The following is a 24,174-nucleotide window of genomic DNA, read 5'->3' on the forward strand; positions in this document are numbered from 1 at the left end:
TTACCTGTGTTTCCTTTTGTTATTTTTCAAAGCATGAATTGCTGATGCCTTTCCAGAAGATTTGACAAAACCCTATTTGGGAGTCCCTGTTACAGCATCAAATTTGAGGTAGATACCAGAATTGCCCATGTATTTGCTCAATTTTATTCCTCACTCAAATACTGATTTTTGAGCACCTGTTTTGTATCAGGCACTCTTGTGGCCTCTGTAGAAACAATAATGAGCTGAACAGACAAAACTATCTCTCTCTGGATATTCCAGTAGAATTAGGTGAATAATAAATTGCACATTCGAATGTGAAAAGTGCTATGGGGGAAAAACAGGAGTAAGAGGGAATAGAAGTGTAGAGTGAGGAGGAGGGTGGTTACAATTTAAAACAAGATGGTTAGCGTCAGCGTCATTGGAAAGGTGACATTTGAACATAGATTTGAAGGAGAAAGAGGTATAAGCCATATAAATATCCAGGGGATGAGTGTTCTATGTAGAGTACAAAGGCTCTCGCTAATTGGTAATACAAAAACAAGTAGGACGAATGAAGAAAGCAATTTCAAAATAAGGGTATCTTTAAAAAAATGTTTTTACCACTCAGGTATATACCTAAGAGAAATGAATATGTATGTTCACACAAAAACTTGTATATGCTTGTTCATAGTTGTATTCATAATAGCCAAAAGGTAGAAACAACACCTGTGTCAGTCAATTGATGAATGCATAAAATAGGTGTATCCATACACCAGAATATTATTTGGCAGTATGGACTAGCATAGGTAAACCCACAGTGACAAAGGAGATTAGTGGCTGCTAGGTGCTGAGGTTGAGGTATAATGGGGAGTGACTGCTAACAGTTTCTTATTCGGGTGATGAAAGTGTTCCAGAAAATAGTGGTGATAGTTGCAGAACTCTACATGTACTAAAAATCACCAAATTGTACACTTTTAATAAAAGTGAATTTATGGTATGTGAATTATGTCTGAAGCCGTTATAAAAATGTTTTTGCCTGAAAAGTTTTTTCTAATCATATAAAAAATACTTGCTGACTTAGTATTCACAGTATAAAAAGGTATAAAGCAAGCTTAAATAAACAATTCCAGCTATTCAGTTTGTATTATTAGCACTTCCGTGTATTTTCTACAATTTTTGTTTGTTTGTTTAGAGACAGAGTCTTGCTTTGTCATCCACTCTGGAGTGCAGTGGTGCAATCTCGGCTCACTGCAATCTCCACCTCCCGGGTTCCATGATTCTCCTGCCTCAGCCTCCCGGGTAGCTGGGATTACAGGCATCTGTCACCACGCCTGGCTGTTTTTCTGTATTTTTCATAGAGATGGGGTTTCACCATGTTGGCCAGGTTGGTCTCGAACTCCTAACCTCAGGTGATCCACCTCGGCCTCCCAAAATGCTGGGATTACAGGCGTGAGCCACCACTCCCGGTCTCTACAATATTTTTAGAGTACGTTTTGAACTAGCAAGGCAAGGGAGAGATAGCTAAGTCAGAAAAGAAATAACCATATTTAACTTTTATTCACAATGAAGTAAGTGATATAGTATTTTCAAAATCTATCAGTCTTTAGCAACCAGTTCTAACAATTTATCCTGTAAAATTAGCTAAGTTTACTTTTTTTAAGTGAAATAAATGGATTCTGGATTTTATGTGCTGGGTTATAGTCAATGAATATTGTACATAATGTGGTCTTTTTGCATGTGACTGTTAGGAGGCTGATTCCACTGGTGAGTCATCACGCAGATTGAACAGTCTTGATCTGTTCTATATCCTGTTCAACCAGAGGAGTCCGTTAATCAAACCGCCGTATAAGTTTCTAAACACTTATTCTCAATTTCTGTACTTGATGTGGCTTGGAAACAAACCATTCGCAGCTATGCTTTGAGTAGCACTGTTCTGGAGTATTCATAAAATGGAATACCATATAGCCTTAAAAATCATTTTCTTATAGAATAATTATATGGGGAAAGGTTAACATTCTTTGAAAACAAGTTAAGCAGTACAAATGGCAATCTTGTTTAAAAAAAGGATTTTTCTAAATATAAAAAGGAAGGCTAAAATTATATCTTCAGATGCAAGAACAAATGATTTGCTTTCTGAACATTTAGATTTCTTACTATGGACATGTATTACTTTTATAATGAGAAAATTGTTTTATTTTTAGAGACAGAATCTCACTCTGTCACTCAGGCTGGAGTACAGTGGCAAAATCATAGCTCAGTGTAGCCTCACACTCCTGGGTTTAAGTGATCCTCCTACCTCGGCCTCAGATAATACCACACTATTCAATCGTGCTATTCAGCCCTTCTCTTCTGAAAAGTAGCTAGGAGTGTAGGCACATGCTACCAGGCCCTGAACTGTTATTTTTTGAGAGATAAGGCCTCACTATGTTGTCTAGGCTGGTGTCAAACTCCTGGTCTCAAGCGATCCTCCCACCTCAGCCTCAGAATGGCTGGGATTACAGGCATGAGCCACTGTGCCCGTGAGAAAATTATTTTTAAATTGCCTTATTTATAGCAGGTACCCTTTGAAGTGGTAGTGTCAGCAAAATGGCCAGCACTTAGTAGCTCACCAAAAACCTTTTAGAATTGGTTTGACACTTGGAAAATGTGTTTAGGTGTCCATTGTGTGCCGTGGCATTATTTGGCAATGTCAGATTTAAAGCTTTATTTGTTTGACATTTTAAAAATTCTATACACTGGGGATGTTGGTAGGGGTCGTTTCTGGTCCTCAAGAAACGCAGTCCAGTGTGGGAGAGAGTTGGACAATCACAATGTGGTTCTAAAGGTTATGATAAAGAGTTGCATACACCAGTCCTTGTCTTTAAAAACCTTATGGTCTTGGCTGGCTGCGGTGGCTCACGCCTGTAATCCCAGCACTTTGGGAGGCCGAGGTGGGTGGTTCACGAGGTCAGGAGATCAAGACCATCCTGGCTACGGTGAAACCCCGTCCCTACTAAAAAAACAAAAAATTAGCTGGGCGTGGTGGTGGTGGTGGGCGCCAGTAGTCCCAGCTACTCGGGAGGCCGAGGCGGGAGAATGGCGTGAACCTGCGACGCGGAGCTTGCAGTGAGCTGAGATTGTGCCACTGCACTCCAGCCTGTGCGACAGTGTGAGACTGCATTCAAAATACAAAAAATTAGTGGGGCGTGGTGGCGGGCGCCTGTAGTCCCAGCTACTGGGGAGGCTGAGGTGGGAGAATGGCGTGAACCCGGGAGGCGGAGCTTGCAGTGAGCCAAGATCGCGCCACTGCACTCCAGCCTGGGCAACAGAGCGAGACTGTCTCAAAAATAAACAAAACCTGATGGTCTTGTAAAGGATATATGGCAGGCTGTGAAAGTAACAGATCATACTACCTTTCTTATGGGAATCTTGGGAAGGTTAAAGATATATAACATGTATTAAGTGCCCTCATATTTTTATCTTCCAGGTTTGAGCACAAAATGAACATAATTAGGGAAAATAAGGATCTGGCATGTTTCTACACAACAAAACATTCATGGAGGGGGAAGTAAGTATTCCTGTTGGTTTTATTTTTCTGTGCTTCTATAAAACTTATTACTCTGTTTCATAATCTTGAATAATACTGCACAACTCTAGGCTATACAGCCCTTCTCTTCTGAAAAACGTGCGATTTTAAGTATAAACGCTACATTCTTTTTCTCTTTTGACATTTCCAGTTTTCAGTATCTTTCTTGGGAAGGAGTTTGGTAAGAATTAAAAGTGACAGTTAAAAGGAAAATAAACCAGTTATCCACCCTCTTGTATGCTATCAATTAATGACGAGGTTATGTAGTAGTAGCCGAGTGTTAACCCTACATTTTTATTACCCAGAGACTAACCTGTCTGTAACCAACATTTTCATATCCGTTTGACTGTCAGAGAAAATAGGCCATTCTAGTGAAGTCTAACCATTTTTTAGGCCTTTAATGAAATTTAAAAATTGGATTTAATCTTTTTTCTTTGGAAGGGAGTGATGGCATTTTTTAGTAGCTTCCTAGTCAGACCAAAATGTAAGTGCCTCTGTTTCCTGTCTGTAAGATGGATGGTAATTCCTACCCTTCAGATTTTTGTAAGGATTAAATGAAGTGATATAGCATGTATGAAAGTTTTAAAACTATGCCTTAAATATACTGAATATTCAGTGAATGGCATCTCTTGACCATTACAAAAGTTTAGTCTCTGGTCCCACAAGGTAAAATGTGACACATGCACAAAGCCAGTATGTGTTCTCTCAAGTTTTCATTTTTTAGTTACTAGAGTGGTAACTTCTTAGGATGAGCTCTCTAGTATTTCTGGTTTGCATTAGCAAACTGCCTATAATTTTGGAAGATTTGAGTATTTGATTTTGTTGTCTATTAGCTCAATTGTATGAACTCCTAAGTTAGAATAATTGTTACCCTTGTAGAATACTTGTCTCTAATTTTTTTTTCCCCCTAGTTAGTTTCAGTGAGTGAAGTCAGGGAGAAAAGTGGCATATCCAGGGTAGTATGAGTCATTTTAGTTCTTTGAATCAACCTTAGAAAAGTGTATCTTTAAATGATCCTTGTTTTTTCCTTAAGTGGTAGATTACTTTGGTCATCATAATACAACTTCTGCTTTTAATATGGTTATAACATACTGATACATTCTAAAGAACAGACTTACTGCAATGCTTTTTGCTGTGTGAGCTTGTAAGTAACTGTGATTATCAAAATTTTTGGTAATGTTCGAGTAGTGACTAAGACTTAATAATCCTCTTATTTCCTCCTTGTAACGATTCGGAGTCCAACTGTTTGTGTGCTCTTAGCAAACAAATTCTTTTAGCCTTGAAACTTTGTTTTGTTTTTATAACAGCTTTAAGGCATAATTTCTATACTGTAAAATTCACCCTTTTAAAGTATACAATTCAGTGGATTTTAGTGTATTCATAGAGTTGTAAACCATCATCACTGTTTTGAGAACACTTTCATCACCTCGCCTTCCCTGCAAAAAACTTCCTCTAAAGACTTCGTTAGAAATCAGCAGTTAACTCCCTTTTTCCCCTTCTTTTGGCAGGCGTTAATCTACTTCCTGTCTCTGGATTTGTCTGTTTGGAACATCTTATATAAATAGAATGATACAAAATGCTATATTTTTGACTGTCTTCTTCCATTAAGCATGTTTTCAAGGTCATCTATATTATAGCATGTCAGTACTTCATTTCATTAATGTCATATAATCTGTTGTATGGATATACTGCATTTTGTTTATCCATTCATCAACTGATGGACATTTGTGGTGTTCTTACTTTTTTACTATTCTGAATAATGCCACTGTGAATGTTTTCATATTTCCAGTTGTTCTGTGTTTATACCTAAGAGTGGAATTGGTGGGTTATGTGGTAACTCTGTTTAACTTTTTGATGAACAGCCAAACTGTTTTCCAAAGTAGCTGCAGCATTTTACATTTCCACCTTCAATGTGTGAGTCCCAAATGCTCCACATCCTTATCAACACTTACTGTCTTTTTTATTTTAGCCATCCTAGTGCAAGTATGAAGTAGCTTCTCATTGTAGTTTTGATTTCATTTCTCTAGTGACTCATGACGCTGGGTGTCTTTTCTTGTATTTGTAGTTCATTTGCATATCTTCTTTGATGAAATATCTATTGAAATCGTTTATTCACTTTAAAAAAAATTTTTTTGTTTTATTTATTTTTTTTTTTTTGAGATAGTCTCACTCTGTTGCCTAGGCTAGAGCGCTGATTTCGGCTCACTGCAACCTCCACCTCATGGGTCCAAGCAATTCTCCTGCCTCCATTTCCCGAGTAGCTGGGATTAGAGGCACATGCCACCACGCCTGGCTAATTGTTGTATTTTTAGTAGAGACAGGGTTTCACCATGTTGGCCAGGCTAGTCTCAAACTCGTGACCTCAAGTAATCCACCTGCCTCAGTCTCCCAAAGTGCTGGGATTACAGGTGTGAGCCACTGCACCTGGCCAAGTCATTTATTCACTTTTAAATTAGGTTGTCTTATTACTGAATTGTGAGAGTTCTTTATATATTCTGAATTAAAGTTCCTTGTATATGATTTGCAAATATTTTCTCCAATTCATCAGGTTTTTTTACTTTCTTGATGGTGTTGTTTGGAGCACAAAGCTTTTAATTTTGATGAAATCAATTTATCAATTGTTTCTTTTGCCATTTGTACTTTTGATGATCTAAAAAGCCAATACCTAATTCAAGCTAATGAAGATTTACTTCTTTTTTTTCTTCTAAGAGCTGTATAGCTTTAATTGCGTTAATTTTTGTATTTGGTGTGAAGTAGGGTTCTAAATTCATTCCTTTGCATGTGAATATCCAGTTGTGCCAGCATCATTTGTTGAAAAAACTGTTCTTTCCACTTGAATTGTTTCAACGCCCTTGTCAAAAATCAATTTACTCTGACTGTAAGAATTAATTCCTGGACTCTCAATTCTGTTCCATTGATCCTATATGCCTAACCTTATGCCAGTACCGTATTGTCTTGATTATTATAGCTTTGTGCTGTTTTGAAACTTAGAAATATGAGTCTCTGAATTTTTTTTTATTTTTCAGTATTATTTTGGGTATTCCTGGTCTCTTGCATTTCCATATGAATTTTAGTCAGTTGTTAATTTTTTTAAAAAGACAGCTGCCCAGCCTGACCAACATGATGAAATCCTGTCTACCAAAAAGTACAAAAATTAGCTGGGCATGGCGGTGCACACCTTTAGTCCTAGCTACTTGTGAAGCTGAGGTGGGAGAATTGCTTGAACCCTGGAGGTGGAGACTGCAGTGAACAGAGATCGTGCCACTGTACTCCAGCCTGGGCGATAGAGTGAGACCCTATCTCAAAAAAAAAAAAAAAAAAAGGCAGCTGACAGTTTGGTAGCCATTACATTGAATCTGTAGATCCATTAGTGGAGTATTGCCATCTTAACAGCATTGTCTTCTGATTCATGAACATGTAGGTGTTTTCATTTATTTACATCTTTTAAAATGTCTTTCAACAGTGTTCTGTTGATTTCAGTGTATACACCTTGAATCTTAACTTCTCCCTGAAAGAGTTTACATTTTCCAGATGGTAATAGTTGTCATTTCATTGGGTTATATACATTATTAAATGGCACTGAGACTTTTTATTATACTTACCTATTTATATGGCCAATTCTAATCTAGGTTTAAAGTACTCCTCAGCAGTGTTAATGTAGAAAATAAATGGCCAACATTAAAAATTCTCTGTTGTTTTAGAATAGTTAATTGAACCTTGTGTCTAGAAACATGTCTACGTACAACAAAGTTTTTATGTGATTTTTGGGATTTAAGGCCTGAGTTTTTAGAGCCTCCATGCCTGTTTCCGTGTTGCTAACCTAGCTCCAGCATTTCAGAAAGATGTTATTGATTGTGGAAGTAAAGATACATAAATATTTTTTCTTCTCTTCATATGACAAAAGTAAAGAACCTCTCCAGGTAGTCCCCTTTAAGATATTTGTGTGACCCATTTCTGTTACCTTTGTAGTAGTTTTCATTATACCTCACTTGATAGCTGCTGAATGCCTTTATTTAGGGTCTGTTCATCATCGGTGTGGATGCCTTAGCTGGCAAATTAGCTTCTTCTACACTTTTCATTTTTCCAACTTGTATAGACATAATATAATTATATGTTTATTCTGGGAGGAGCAAGAAAAGGAGAGTAGATTCGGGGGGAAAGGCACTTTTCTTTCATGAAGGAAAAAACTTTCTTTTTTGACCTAAGTAAGCCATTTCAGAGAGGAAGGAGGGTTCAGATGTTTCAGTTAAAGCAGAAGTGCAGATTCACTATGGAAAACTTCAGAGTGATAGTCAAGGTACAAGTTCTTAATTTTTTCTGGATAAAAATGTATAAGTAAAATCTAGCCTGTGGATCACCTTAATATTGCATACATTAATTTTAGCAAATGCTCTGAATTTAGAGTACCATTTTTGTATCTAAACAGGATTTTCACCTCAATGTATTAGGATGTGTAATGATAAAGTCTATGAAATTTAATAACAGAAGCTCACTACATTCATAGTCTCTGTAATAACTGGATACAGGAAATTGAGAGAAGTGCTGAGGGAAAGAGAAGCTGGTGAATTTCTAATACCTTTCTTATATGTAGGAATGGAGTTCTACAAGAGAAAAGATACCTTTTTCTTTTGCTGCCTGGCATTTACACACCCCACCAGTCTTCATAACCTCCAGAAATCCTGAGGGTTTTTTTTTTTTTTCTTGCTCTTGACCCTGCCAGTCTTTAAACCTCAGATGAGCTATCATTAATTCTTTTGTGTTTTCTTTGTCTAATATTTTGTGACTATTATCAGGCAACCTGGGACTTGAACATCTTTCACCTAGTATTGCAAATTGGATCACGTCTCCTTTATCGGAATCTTATGTTTTACACACAATGTTGTGTTCAAAGCTAGCTCCATCTGAGCTGGAAAAGATGGACATTGCATCATGGATTTTAAGGCCTTAAAATACCACATTTAATGGGTTGCCCTTTTATTTCTTCTGAAAGCTCTTACTGAGCTTTTAGGACAGATATTTGCAGAGTATGTCGTATCCATTTCTTCTTTTTCTTTTCTGAGGAGTACAACTTTTTATCTGAATGAGCCCTCCTCGGTGAAACTGATGTTTCAAGTGAAGTTTTCACCACAGAGTATCCTGGCAATACAACCAGATGAACGATCAGTTTGCCCGTTAATTTTGTTCTTTGTTTTGAATATGAATACTAAAAGCAGTCATGGACCAGGCGCAGTGGCTCACGACCGTAATCCCAGCACTTTGGGAGGTCAAGGCTGGAGGATCACTTGAGGTCAAGGGTTTAAAATCAGCCTGACCAACGTTGTGAAATCCCATCTCTACTAAAAACACAAAAATTATCTGGTATGGTGGCACACGCGTGTAGTCCCAGCTACTCAGGAGGCTGAGGTGGGAGAATCACTTGAACCCAGGAGGCAGAGGTTGCAGTGAGTTGAGATTACGCAACTACACTCCATCCTGGGCAACAGAGCTAGATTCCATCTCAAAAAAAAAAAAAAAAAAAGGAGTTATGGCTACTTTAAAACATAAATACACTAATTATAATTTGTTCAGTTATTCTACTGGAGTTTTGGGTTTCCCCACTATCTGTTAGTCAACTAGTGAAATAATAGCAATAGGAATAGCTTACATTTATTGACTGTTCTACTCATTAGCCAGGCACATAAGTGCCAGGTACTTTACATCGATTATTTCTTTTTTCACATTATGAAGTAGATATACAGTCATGTACTACATAACATTTCAGTCAATGATGGACTGCATATATGATGATCCCATATGTTTAGATACACAGATATTTACCATTGTGTTATAGCTGCTTACAGTATTCAGTACAGGAACATGTTGTACACTAGGAGCAATAAGCTATACCATGTAGCCTAGGAGTGTAGTAGGCTATACCATCTAGGTTTGTGTAAGTACAAAACTAGTGAGTACAGAATTTTGAGAAGAACTCTGTGATAGTCACATAATGATGAAGTCACCTAATGACGCATTCTTAGAATCGATTCCCATAGTTAAGCAATGCATGACTGTATGTATTATCCACATCTTTCAGTCAAGGAAACCAAAGCTTAGAGAGGTTAAGGAAGTTATCAGAGAAAACACAGCTAGTGAGTAGTCCAGGCAGTGTGGCTTGAGTTGGTGTGCTTAACCATTAGGCTGTAGTGCCTCCTTTACCAGTGCTGACCATTAATCTCCTAAGAAATGTTTTAAGTCAGTTATCCTTAATTTCATTATCAGATGGACTAAAATTTTAGTTCAAGTTACTGGATTCTCAAGCTTTTAATGATAAAAGGAAAAATCCTGGGTTCCATGAGGATCCTAAAGGCTTCGAGAAATTGGTGGCCAAAACTTGTTTTAAAATGGCCAAGGGAACTAGGATATTCAGCCTAGGAAAAAGAATTCAAATGGAAGGTCTGACTGGCAGAGGAATTAGGTATACTCTGTGTGCAGCTGAAAGACAGAACTTGGGCCAGCAGGTGAAATTTGTGGGGAAGTAGATGTTGGCTTAGTTCTAGGGAACAGTTGTCAATATCTACAATACTGGGACATGAATAGAATTGCTTTCAGGGAAGGTATGTTAGTTCCCTTGCATCAGCCAGTAGTGAACAATTATAACTAGCCAACCTTGCCTACAGTATTATAAAGGTTTATGCTGTGTGCTATGAGATCTAGAGTGTGTAACATAAACGCTCTCTTCTAACTTTGAATAGCTCTGTTTGGCTTCTTTAAAGCCTGTTTGCGTAGATTCTCCATTGAAGATGATTGAGGATCTTGAACTTTAAAAGTAATACATGTTTACAAAAATTTTCTGATGTCAAGAATTTGAGAACGACTATTTTATAGTAAATATAAACTTTCTCAGTTTACAAAAATGTTGAGTTTTCTCTATTATGATAATACTGCATTACATGGATTTTTGGTGCAGAAGAGTATAATGGATGTTATGATGGTGACCAGTATTTTTGTAGTACCTCTGTTGGCACTATTTTACATACCTGATTGATAGAAGCTAGTTAAATATTCGAGTCAGAAATTAACTTTCAGACAACGACAAGAATCTTAGCTCTTATTACTTTGAAGTTTATTTCAGAAGTCTGAATTAAATAACTAATAAAATGTTGGGAGGAAACTAAATCTTTTTTTTTTTTTTTTTTTTTTTTTTTTTGAGACGGAGTCTTGCTCTGTCGCCCAGGCTGGAGTGCAGTGGCCGGATCTCAGCTCACTGCAAGCTCTGCCTCCCGGGTTTACGCCATTCTCCTGCCTCGGCCTCCCGAGTAGCTGGGACTACAGGCGCCCGCCACCTCGCCCGGCTAGTTTTGTTTTTTTTTTTTTTTTTTTTTTTTGTATTTTTTAGTAGAGACGGGGTTTCACCGTGTTCGCCAGGATGGTCTCGATCATCCTGACCTCGTGATCCGCCCGCCTCGGCCTCCCAAAGTGCTGGGATTACGGGCTTGAGCCACCGCGCCCGGCCCGAAACTAAATCTTTAAAGGACTCTTTTTTTTTTTTTTTTTTTTTTTTTTTTTTTTTTTTTTTTGAGACGGAGTCTCGCTCTGTCTCCCAGACTGGAGTGCAGTGGCCGGATCTCAGCTCACTGCAAGCTCTGCCTCCCGGGTCCACGCCATTCTCCTGCCTCAGCCTCCCGAGTAGCTGGGACTACAGGCGCCCGCCACCTCACCCGGCTAGTTTTTTTTATATTTTTTAGTAGAGACGGGGTTTCACCGTGTTAGCCAGGATGGTCTCGGTCTCCTGACCTCATGATCCACCCGTCTCGGCCTCCCAAAGTGCTGGGATTACAGGCTTGAGCCACCGTGCCCGGCCTAAAGGACTCTTATTCACTGCCATATTATTGAACCCAGCACAGTGTCAGATACCCATTTAATCCATTATAGTACCTAATACAGTATCTGACCTAACACATTGTTTTTTTTTTATTTTGCCTAAAGAAAACATGTAAAAAAAAGTTATAAAATACCTTATGTAAAAAACAAAATACTATAAAATACCATATGTTAAAAAAAAAAAATGATGTTATAAAAAAATTGTAGGTTTTTTTTTTTTTTTTTTTTTTCCCCCCCCTAGATGGAGTCGACCATCTTGCCCAGGCTGGTCTCGGGGCTCAAGCCATCCTCCTGCCTCAGCCTCTCAATGTGCTGATTACAGGCGTGAGCCACTGCACCTGGCCAAAAAAATTATTTAAAAGAGGAAAGCAGTATTCATAAGTACTAGAAAATTTAAGAATGCTTGTAACATTTTTATTTTCAGGAATTAAAATAATTTAGATTTTTTTTTTTTTTTGAGACAGAGTCTCGCTCTGTCGCGCAGGCTGGAGTGCAGTGGCCGGATCTCAGCTCACTGCAAGCTCCGCCTCCTGGGTTTACGCCATTCTCCTGCCTCAGCCTCCCGAGTAGCTGGGACTACAGGCGCCCGCCACCTCGCCCGACTAGTTTTTTGTTTTTTGGTTTTTTTTTTTGTATTTTTTTTTTTTTAGTAGAGACAGGGTTTCACCGTGTTAGCCAGGATGGTCTCGATCTCCTGACCTCGTGATCCGCCCGTCTCGGCCTCCTAAAGTGCTGGGATTACAGGCTTGAGCCACCACGCCCGGCCAATTTAGAAGTGTTTTAATACAAATTAATATAAGTTTAATCTGTTAAAAAAATATAAGCATCACCTTATCAAATCCAAAACTTGATTACATCCCCAGCTTTTGCCTCAGTGGTCTTCCTGTTCAGACGATCTTATCTCCACCAATACTATCATTAGCACATTTTTTTTCCTTATTCTTTATCACCAATTGCAGGGAGAGTAAAATGCCCCATAGATAAAGCAATTGCTTCAAACACTTGTGTTTCTTTAAGCAGCATTTGTTTCCTGATTCTAAATAACATTACACCTAATGGTAACATAAATTATGTTTAATAACCTATTGTATTACAATAAGTCTGTGAATTGTGATAACTTAAGAAATACCTACTTCTTGTAGGCATTTAATGATGTAAGTTTAGTCCCTGAATAAAAAGAAAACAGGTGCAGTAGGTAAAGCCAATAATGAATATTAATTTTTCATTTGGGGGCAAAGGTCTTTAATATTTTTTCACATTATGTATCTGGTATGTGTCATAAATGTCTCATATTCTGTTGACTTCAGTCTTTTTAAATTTTATATGGCTGTATTTTTCTAATTTTTAGTATGATAATTTTTAAGAATTAGCCAATAAATTCATCGCAAACTCAGAACAGCAAATTAAATTGTCATTTATAAATGACAATATTTTTCTTAGCCAATAAAATGAATATTTTCGTCATAAAAATATGAACTTAGCCTTTTTCTGATGATCTATGAATTTAAAAATTGGTGTAAAATTACTTGCTGTCTGACATCCTGCTTTAAAGGCAAGAGCAGGCTAATAGGTCATAGTGACATTTTTGGATAGATTGTTTTATTTAGCTATTAAGCATTTATTGAGTATCTACTGTAGTCAATGCTGGGTACTATGGTAGGAGTCAGCCTCAAAGATGAAGACTTGTGCCTCCCTGAATCCATGGACTCTTTGTCTGTTCTTTGACTTGGGACACTGTTGACTTAGTAAAAGATAAAAATCTTCTATTTTTTATTTTTCTTGAGATGGAGTCTCACCCAGGCTGGAATGCAGTGGTATGATCTTGGCTCACTGCAGCCTCCACCTCCCCCATTCAAGCAATTCTCCTGCCTCAGCCTCCTGAGTAGCTGGGATTACAGGCACCCACCATCACGCCTGGCTAATTTTTGTTTTTTTAGTAGAGACGGGTTTTCCCCATGTTGACCAGGCTGGTCTCAAATTCCTGACCTCAAGTGATCCTCCTGCCTCGGCCTCCCAAAGTGCTGGGATTACAGGTGTGAGTCATCACGCTCTGCTGATAAAAATCTTTTAGCTGTAAATGTTGTGACTAATTTTCCATACATGTGAGACATTTTAGAGATTTTCATCTCTGTATCTGTTATCCAAGGAGGCTTTTTTGGTAATCTTTGGAAGTTCAAGCTTGCTTATAAAGATGTCTTAAATGACATAGAAATAATTGCCCCATCCTTAAGCAGAAGTTCAATAGCCACTCTTAAAAGAGGAGTGGCATGGGGAGTACTTACGGAAGGGAATGCAGAGGGGAAGGGAATTCTCTTAGGATTTTTTTTTTTTTTATAGCTTTCTTAGGATGGCTTTAGAGCTCAGTATTTATCCGAAAGATAGCTCTGAGTTTACTAGTTATGACAGTACTCTGCTGGGTCTAGCATGCATACAACTCCAGGATCCTTTTGCTGAAGGATCCAGAATGTGATCTCTCCAATATGGTAGCCACTAACTACATGTGGCTATTTAAAGTATTTAACTTTAAATAAAATGTAAAATTCAGTTGCCTTAGCCACACTTCAAGTGCTTAATAGGTACACCTGGCTCATTGCTACCTTATTGCAGGGGCCCCCAAGCCCAGGTTTTTGGCCTCTTAAGACCTGGGCCCCACAACAGGAGATAGGCGGCGGGCAAGCGAGCAAGCATTACCGCCTGAGCTCCACCTCCTGCACATGAGAGGGATCTAGGTTGTGTGCTCCTTATGATAATCTAACTCATGCCTGACGATCTGAGGTAGGACACTTTTATCCTGAAGCCATCTCCCTGCCCTGTCCATGGAAAAATTGTCTTCCACAAAGCTGGTCCCTGGTGCCAAAAAGGTTGGGAACTGCTTCCTTATTGGACAGTGGAAATTTGCCGTATCAGGAAGTGTCTTATTGGACAATATAGTTCTAAAATATTGTCATCTCAAAGTTATTTTGACAGTATGATCTAGATGACAGAATTATATGAGAAAGATACTAGAAGAGGCTTAGGTGTGGTAGAGAAGATTGGTGTAAGATTGAAAAGGATATTTTCTTAGCCAATCCTCTAAGACTGTACATGACACCAGCAGTTACATTTGGAACATTTCAGGCATTCTTTCACTTTTTGCTCCCAGAATAAAATAAACAAATTCTGTTGTTTTATTTCAGGATTATAAGCATTTTCATGTTTGACTTTCAAGGTGATTCTGAAAAATAGTTTGTGAATTCACATCTCTTATCACACATTTGATTTCATTTTGCAGCTTTTAAGTCAAAGATTGAGCAAAATCTTATTTCTTTGTTTTAGTTCCTATTAATTGATAAAGGCTTTGAAGTTTTGAGACTTTTAAGCTCTTTAGATAGCTTGTTTACTTCACCAGTCCCCTAACCCTCACTCCACTTTAAAAAGAAGCAAATGACTGCTTTTTTGTTAGAGGGAAGTGCTGTAATTCTTTAGTTTCTCACTCTACTTTGGACATGTAGAATTAGGAAAAAAAAGCATTTATAATGTAGCAGTACTTTTTTATATGGATATGTGTTGAAGATTAATAAAATTGATCATTTCCTTTCTAATTTTTATAATATACTGATTTTAAAAATAGACGAGAAAAATGATCGATTTTATAAATCTTTACCACATATCCATATAAAAATTTAAAAATCTCATATTAAAATACAAATAGATATTTCAATAAATATAACCAATTATATTAATAGATTTTTCTAATATTGAAGTGTTTACCTAATTGGTCACGGTGTATTACTATTTTAAAGTGCGACTTGATATTGCTAATATTAACTTTGAAAATAGATTTGTGGGGTTTTTTTCTTATTGTATTGTCTTTTCAGATTTTAGTAGTATTGAAAGAATTGAGAAGCTGCCTTTACTCAGTTATCGGCAACAATTTAAGAAGCATGGGAGTTACTTGGTCCTCTTAGGTTTCTTCTGCCTTGAAATCATTTGAGCCTGGTGCTTTTGGTGGATGTAATTCTTTGCAGCTTTCTTAAATTCTTCCATATAAACGTTGATTTATTCTTAATTTTCAAATTTGTCAGCATAGAGTTATACACAACATTTTAAAAAACTTTTGTCTGTATGGTTGTGTGAATTGTTTTCCTAAATTTTGTTTTATATATACTAATGTTTTATCCATTTTAATATTTTATTTCCAAAGAACTATTTTGCTTTAAATAAATTTTTCTAATTCAATTTCCTTTTATGATTATGATTTCCTCTCTCTTCTGAAGGATTACTGATACCCAAATGTTTTTTCTCCTTCAAATATGTTACTTGAAGGAAAGGAAATGAAGTGAGAAGTGAAAACTGCTTGTTTGTGGTATAGGCTTCCTACTTCTATAAAATTGCAACACTGAGATGTAATAGGTAGTTGCTTAAGTAGAAACTATTAAGATTCCAGGATATGGCTGTGTTCCAGGATATGGACTGACCAGTTGCCCCAGGCCATAGCTTTTCCTTCCTTTCCGAATGGCTTTGTTGTAAGGGTATTTTGAAAGCATTGGTATGCAGTGTCTTTTTTTAAAATAAGTTTCCCATTTAGAATCTTTCAGCATCCTCAGCTGATGCTTTCCCAACTTAATTTATACTGGCAACACACAAGGTTGCTTGCATGTAAGTCATACTTTTCTACTTAGATATGTTAATAGTTCACAGTAAAATGAGTGGGTGGGTTTTAATAAAAATAACATTTTAGAACATTTAAAAAGGTGAGAATATATAACTAAGCTATATTTAGTCACCATTAATCAACTAATACATTTCTGTGTATTTATTGAAGTGTTTGTTTTGTGTTATATATTTTCTTATAAAATATCTTTTTGTTTAGCACTAAATTTAAGCACTTGTTTTCCTTTTGTAGGTATAAGCGTGTCTTTTCAGTTGGAACTCATGCGATTACTACATATAATCCCAATACCTTAGAAGTAACAAATCAGGTAATCCTGTTAGAAGCTGTTAGGTGTTTGTATGAACTCCCTTTGAATTTTAAAAGCCAGGCTGTGACCCATTACCCGCCCTTAAATCAGTACTTTAAGATAGAAATGTCAAATCTGAAAGAGATTGATGTGCTTATGTAATACTCTGATTTGGGGATCAAAAATAATAAATAAAGAGGAGGGGGAGAATACGCTTATTTCTAGGCTCTCAAGGGTATAACTTGAAGTTACTATTAGTTGTGGCCACCTCCTTTATGTACGATTAGTAGTTTAGTTCTCTATAATTTTTAAAGGCTTATACTTTTTACTGTAATAAAAACATATGTAAGTCATGAGTCCAGTTGGTATAAAATACTTGTCATGGAAGTAGCATTATGTGTGTATAAAGGCAAGAGTAACCTGAACATTTATAAGTAAACATATTCAAAGTTATTCTGGCCTATTTTAATTCCAAATTAGGCATGTTTCACAAACTTATTAACAAATTTATAAGTAATCATAAAATTTCACCTCCCAGTTCTTGTCACTTTTTAATTTTAATTTCTTTGGATTAATGTCATCATTAAAATAAGAATGCATATTGAATTTTTCTGACTAAAAACCTTTGAAAGAATTTCTTTACAGAATTACTATAAGACACAACTTCTAGACCTCTATTTTGTAAAATTTTGCTGATTTAATCAGTGATTATGAAATTAAAGTGACAAAAGTAAGCATTACATTTTACTGTGTTATAGTAGCACCACTCAAAATAACTTTTTTTTTTTTAGTGGCCTTATGGAGATATTTGCAGCATCAGCCCTGTTGGAAAAGGACAAGGAACAGAGTTCAACCTCACATTTCGTAAAGGCAGTGGAAAAAAGTCAGAAACTTTAAAATTTTCTACAGAGCACAGAACAGAACTTCTTACAGAAGCATTAGTAAGATTCCATGTTCATAAATGAAATTTCTTTCTTCTCTTTTTAAAATGAAGTAGTTACATATAAGTAGAGAAATTAATGTTCTCTATACCCACTATGATTACTTTTTCTTACTGACCTTTAACTTGACACTGTGGAATGTTCACTTTAACAGTCTGGAAATCTTTTATATTTGAGAGTTTCTTATTAGTTTTTTTTAATTGCATATGCAAGAGAAAGCATTGTATGTTTATCTTGTTCTTCAATAAGGTTTCATACTCTTTTTATTGAATATTCTTAAACTATAACTTGAATAACAGTTTTTAGTGTCCAGGTTACCAAGTCAGGATTTTACTTGCTTTGAGTAGAAGGGACTGAGCCAAGTCTTCCTTACCAGTCTGTTATAAACTGTGGTTATGTTTTCTCTTTCAGAGATTTAGAACCGATTTTTCAGAGGGAAAAATCACAGGAAGGGTAAATATTTAACATTTATTATGTATTTTTATTTGTTCAAATGTTGCCCTTTATTGTAAAAATCATTTCATAATCTGTTCCATTTGTAGCAAAGCTAAAGGGAAAAAACGGAAACAAAATTTTAATGTCTCCTGTTACCATATGATACATGATGTAGTTTAATAGGAAACTCAAATATGAACAGTTAGATTTAAGAATGTTGATGCTGGTAGATGGGGAAAAAAAATCAGGCAAAAAAACCTTTGGAGCATTTAAAGCAACACTATAAGCATTCAGGTAGTCCTTATTCAGTATTCCAAACAATAATACTAGAGAGCATCACACTGCTGATAGTGCTTGTTGGAACATGCATTCGTTGTTTCGTGTAGGAGTTTCTTATTTCAGAAGTGTTCAAGTTTTAAGATTTGAGCATATTGAAACTGTCTTCTTTCATGTTCTTGGACTGGATCTGGCCTGTACTGAAGCTTGGCATGGTGCACTGACAGCTTTGGAGGAAACTGGTAGCATATCAAAGTCATCTTAACTTTCCCAGGCCTTTTCCAGTAATGTAACAGCAGCATTTAAACTAAATCAGAGACTTCTGGGAAAGAGGAATAGGCGTGTATGCTTTTACACTCTCTTGAAATATTAACTTCCTTCCCATTAGCAGGTATTACTTTTATAATGGGGAAAAATAATGCTTAAATTTATAGCACTGTTCAGAACCCTAGCTTTTGGCAAAAGGCAGGAACTGAATTCTAATATGCGGGCAGCACCATTCTCCTGTCCGTCTTAGGCCCTCATCCTTTCTATGAATACTCTGCTGCTTGTTTTAGCATCCTAGAAACCTCATTAATTTCTTTTTCTTTTTCTTTTTTTTTTTTTTTTTTTTGAGACGGAGTCTCATGCTGTTGCCCAGGCTGGAGTGCAGTGGCGCGATCTCGGCTCACTGCAAGCTCCGCCTCCCGGGTTCCCGCCATTCTCCTGCCTCAGCCTCCTGAGTAGCTGGGACTTCAGGCGTAATTTCAACTCTAGCAATTGACTGGTTGCTCAGCAGCCTTTTAAAATAGTTCAATGGCAACCGGCGAGCTGCTTATTTCTTGTTCCTGATGAGCCGTGGTCAAATTTTTATAAATCATAACTTGGTGTGCTTATTTTAATATTCTATGTTGGCAGGTGACATACTTCATCTGTTTGGGAAACAACTGCTTTCAAAAGCATACTTAGAGTTTTTATATAAGCTGCCTTTTGTACCAGTTAACTTCCGCCACTTAATACTTTTCAAAATCTTGTGGTAGAAACAGTACCTCTAGAAGATAGCCCAAAGGATAGTTTACCTAATTTTACATCAGGAGTAAGGGGCTCAAAGTGACACCTATATCATCCTAAAAACAAATTTAGATTCCACCCCAAATGCTGTGCTGGCTAAACGGCACTCTTCTTGCCTAAGTTGAATTTGGCTCTAAGACCTCCATTTGCCCTAGATATACTTCTAAATCAGGGTTTCTCAAAGTCCTTCTTGGTTGGTCCGTGCAATCCTGAGATATAATGATGTTTCTATCAGCACATCTCATTAATGGCAGCTGTTTATGAGCTGGGAGGAATGGAGAATATTCTATATAGTGGTCTCGAGGCATGTACACAAGTGTAGTTTGGAAAACTTCACAATTTTTGTGACCTACCTTCTTCTTCCATTCCTGCAGGAGAGGTGTGGCATTGATTGATCTTTTAGTTCAGAATCAAGGTTCTATATTCTTGGGTTAATGCAGGCCCCTTGTCTGTCTGCACAATTACTTTTATGGAACTGTGTGTGTGTGTGATGCATAGATCAGTAATGTTGAGGAGACTTGATGTCCTATGAAGGTCATTGCTGACTTCAGTGTTGGGATATTAGTGGAGGTATTCATTACTTTGTGCCTCACTCTCTTTTCTGAAAACCTAGAAGATAATTTGTTATTTCAGTATTAGAAATAGTTGTACCGTAGAGCAGCCAATTGATTTTTATGTTAAAAATGGTAAATGACCATGTATCTCACTTCATATTGATGGGGAGAAAACTTTGTGGTGTGTTGGTGGGGGAGAGGATACTCATTTCACATCTGAAACTTTGTTATCCTTATTTTCTCTTTGCTTCAATTTTCTTTTATTTTAAATTTATTTTCTTCTTTCATATCGCATCATTTTGCTTAGCAGCCTTGATTAAACCTTTTTTCTTCTTAAAGACTATAACTGGATAGTAAATGGATATTGACTATTCTGATAATTTCTGACACTCAGCTACTTTAATTTGTGAAAGAATATTATCTAAATGGAATTTTACTTGCTATTATGATCTAAAATCTTGAAAGTGTGGTTAGAAAAGCCTAAGGTCAAATGTAGGCCTCAGCTTTTTTTTTTTTGGTATGTGGAAATAAAATATACATTAATATACTGAGCTGATTCAGGTTGTTTAAATTGAATATTACAAGTTCCCTGAAATGTGACTTAGCTCTTTTCAGTATTGAACTTGGATTAAAAGAATTCATCAAAGAAAGTGGATCTTTTTTCCAATAAAACTCTTTCAGAATACATTTCTATGTAGGATTTCCTTTTTTCTTTTTATAAATTCACATAGAGTGGCTTAAAATAGCTTCACAAAATATTGTAGTCCAAAACCTTTGCTAATTAAAAAGGAATGTACTGTCTTCAATTAGTGCAAACATTCTTAAACACCTCCAAATGGCTAACATTAATCATATTTTTAACAATTTGGATAGTAGTTCTAAATATTTATGATGATGATTAGATTTTTGGTTGTTTCGATAGTGACTGATACATTAAATTTTATTTTATATAGTTTTATTTTACAAACCTAAAAGTAATACTGTTCCTGTCTCTAGAGATACAACTGCTATAAGCATCACTGGAGTGACTCAAGAAAACCCGTAATTTTGGAAGTAACTCCTGGAGGCTTTGACCAAATTAATCCAGCAACCAACAGAGTACTCTGTTCCTATGACTATAGAAATATTGAAGGATTTGTAGATCTCTCAGATTATCAAGGAGGATTTTGTATACTTTACGGAGGATTTAGTAGATTGGTAAGTACTTTTTTAAAAAAAGAAAAAAACCCTTTAAAAGGGTCATGACCATTTGAAGGAAAGCAAAGCTTTTTATACTTCATTTAGAAATTTCACGTGAGTCCTCTGGGAAGAAGTATAAGAGTGCAGGTTTTGGTATCAAAGATACCTGAGCTTGAATCCCAATTTGCTGCTTTCCAAAAGGAGGAGGGTGAGGATCTGGTGAGATATGTAAAATGCTTTACACACAATGAATGGCTTAGTACTGTAAACAGTGACTACAGTTGTTATTTTCATTGGTATTACTGTCTTACCAAAAAGTTTCTAAGCTTTCTTTGAAAAAGTAATTTAAGCCTTGCAGGGTAGCTCACACCTATAATCCCAGCACTTAGGGAGGTAGAGGTAGGAGGATAGCTTGAGCTCAGGAGTTTGAGACCTCCCTGGGCAACATAGCGAGATCTTGTTCTGCACAAAAAGGAAAAAAAAATTGAAAAAGTAATTTAAAATCGCTTACTTTTTGAGAGTCATTCATCCTTTGCCTAGCTGTTTATAATCTGAAATCTGAGTATTCGTTGAAACTTAATTTGGGATTCATTACATGTTTTTGTTCTGAAATTCAGAACTATATATAAGTAAATTATGGGGTGTAACAGAAGCTACTTAAGATGCTGAGACCCTATTAATCAGTAATAGAAGCTGAAGTATAGATAACTATTTTTTTTTTAAAGATATATCCTGCCTTTCTATCTCAAAGATGTACAGTAGAGGAAGGTCTCCAAATGGAGAGACTCATTTGAACTTAATTGCAAAATTCCTTTCTCTTGAAAATTTAATTTTTGTAGCTACCTTAGTGTTCTGGGAATGCTGCTTCAATATTTAGTGTTTTGTAGATAAAATATCCTTCTCTTCGTAGCAGAGCCAAAGTAAGCCTAGAACTTTTACATATATAAGAGTAGATGTTAGCAAAAGGGAAATAAACAATGATGGGCACTAGATAATCTGATGTACAAAATATAGTTGTGTTCTTCAGAGTTACAGGCCTTTTTCCATCTTAGATTTACTCTTTCCCCACTTGATGGGTACCATCCTAGTTTTCCTCATCTAGGAACACACAGGTAAACCTCCGTGTGTTACCTCTGAGGCTAGACCCAAAAGATGAAGGCCCTTCTCCTAGCCCAAAGCCTGCTGTCTTAGTACTATCCATAGACTGTCTTCCCTGGTCAGTGGTAATTTGGAATGCTTAACATCTTGTTGGTAAACATACCCGATTACAAGAATATGGCCTGTCAGGCCTTAATAGGATAACTGTCTCACAGTAATTCAACCAAGCCATAAAATGGAATAATAAGGTAAATCTTAAGGATGGAGATTGTTTGATACTCTTCTTATTGCCAACATTTTATATTACCTGGTGGCAGCAAGAAGTTTTGATTTGAATTAATCCACTTTCTCACTGTAAGACACTAGCTAAAATGAATCAATTCACTATAAATATGGTACTATACCAGATTTATTCAACAAACCTTGAATACCTTTTGCATCTATGGTGACTATAAAAAGTTGCTAGGAATAAGATCAGGTTCTTAAACACGATGTGATCCAGCGTTTCTCAGCAGGGGAGCTATTGACATTCTGAGCAGGACAATTCTTTCTTGTGTGGGATACCTACTCTGCCCTTTACAGGACATTTAGCATTTCTGGCCTCTAGGCACCAAATGCAAGTTTAGGTTGAGCATACCAAATCTGGAAGTTCAAAATGTTCCAAAATCTGAAACGTTCTGAGTGCCAACATGATGCTTAAAGGAAATGCTTATTGGGGCATTTCAGATTTGGGATTTTCAGATTTGAGATGCTCAGCTGGTAAGTGCAATGAAGATATTCCAAACGCTGAAAAACTCTGAAGTCTGAAATACTTCTGATCCCAAGCATTTCAAATGACAGATACTCATCCTGTAGCCTGTTTCCTTATCTTTGTAAATAGAGCCCAGAAAGTTGGTCTGTAACATTAGTAGGCCAATGACTTGTAAACATTTAAACATTCTTCAGCATCATCTTGCAAAGAAGCCCACTATGTAAAACAGATTAAATCAGAGCTGCCTTGTTTGAAACTGAGAGTCCTGCCCACACAGTACCCATCACCCCCAGTGGCTTGACTGGGGTTCCTTGGAGGCCCTTCTTGGAAGAACCAGCGTGCTGTTTTGCGTAAGGTGATGAGAACCAGAACCTGAGAAATTTTGAGATAATTGCCATTCAATGAGTTGCTTGCCAGGCTCTGTATCCCAGACTTTATTATTTTAACTTAGTAATAGTCTTTTCATTGAAACAACTGTTTATTTGCTTCTAAGACCTACCTCTTTTTTGTCTAGAATTTCTACTTTAATACCTTTCCTATGAGTTGATTAGCTATAGACACATTTCAGTTGTTTCAACTCTGACTTTTTAACTTTCTAAATTTGTGCAGCATTTATTTGCATCAGAACAAAGAGAAGAGATTATTAAAAGTGCAATAGACCATGCTGGTAACTACATAGGTATTTCATTGCGGATCAGGAAAGAGCCTTTAGAATTTGAGCAATATTTGAATCTTCGCTTTGGAAAATACAGCACTGATGAATCCATCACATCTTTAGCAGAGTTTGTAGTCCAAAAAATATCACCTAGACATTCGGTAAGACCCATATGTTAAAAATGAAAATTTATTCATCTGATTTTGACATTTTTAAAAATAACTTTTTAATATGTCTCAATTTTATTTTTTGAAGGAGCCTGTAAAAAGAGTTCTAGCACTTACAGAAACATGTTTAGTAGAACGTGATCCAGCAACCTATAATATTGCAACATTGAAGCCTTTAGGAGAAGTAAGTTTCAGCATTGTTAGCTTAAATGAGATTTCTTTCTATTGATAAATTAGGATATTTTTCTTTGTATTTTAATGTTTACTCATGGCTAAAGCATATGAAATGGACAGAATTTGTATTTAACTCTTAACATATTTATATTAATTGATCATAGAACAATGATTATTACAAAAGTTATTTTCCAAGTATATATAAAGAATGGAACTTGTTACTCAATAACTGAAAATTTGAATGAGACTTTTAAGCAGTTTTAAACTCTTACATTGTAAACAAGTCACATCTTAAAATACTGACTTTTGTAAGCTAAGCGATGCATTTCATAATGAAATACTCTAAAACCATAAACATTTTTTTGTTGAAGCTGTTTTTTGTTTTTTCATTAGGTATTTGCATTGGTCTGTGACTCAGAAAATCCACAACTTTTTACCATTGAATTTATAAAAGGGCAAGTACGGAAATATTCTTCAACAGAAAGGTATCTTTTTTTTTAATTTAAGTTTTTGAAATCCTAGTATGTGCAAGGCACAGTGCTTGGTCAACAAGGAAAATCAAAGATTT

The 24,174-nt window shown here is 36.3% G+C and overlaps 1 protein-coding gene across 2 annotated transcripts in view; it reads left to right on the forward strand.

Moving 5' to 3' along the window:
* DNAJC13 (DnaJ heat shock protein family (Hsp40) member C13) overlaps positions 1-24,174 on the forward strand; it is a 121,700-nt gene that overhangs the window by 13,770 nt on the left and 83,756 nt on the right. For both annotated transcript variants that reach the window (XR_007723349.1, XM_050779576.1), the window contains exons 2-9: positions 3,428-3,508; positions 16,272-16,347; positions 17,118-17,267; positions 17,679-17,720; positions 20,579-20,779; positions 23,220-23,426; positions 23,521-23,616; positions 24,000-24,091. Coding sequence is in view for 1 of the 2 variants with exons in the window: in XM_050779576.1 (XP_050635533.1) it covers positions 3,441-3,508; positions 16,272-16,347; positions 17,118-17,267; positions 17,679-17,720; positions 20,579-20,779; positions 23,220-23,426; positions 23,521-23,616; positions 24,000-24,091 (932 nt within the window). In the remaining variant the exon portion in view is untranslated. The remainder of the gene's footprint in view (positions 1-3,427; positions 3,509-16,271; positions 16,348-17,117; positions 17,268-17,678; positions 17,721-20,578; positions 20,780-23,219; positions 23,427-23,520; positions 23,617-23,999; positions 24,092-24,174) is intronic.

Source organism: Macaca thibetana, chromosome 2, assembly GCF_024542745.1.
Source record: "Macaca thibetana thibetana isolate TM-01 chromosome 2, ASM2454274v1, whole genome shotgun sequence".
Lineage (NCBI taxonomy): Eukaryota > Metazoa > Chordata > Mammalia > Primates > Cercopithecidae > Macaca > Macaca thibetana.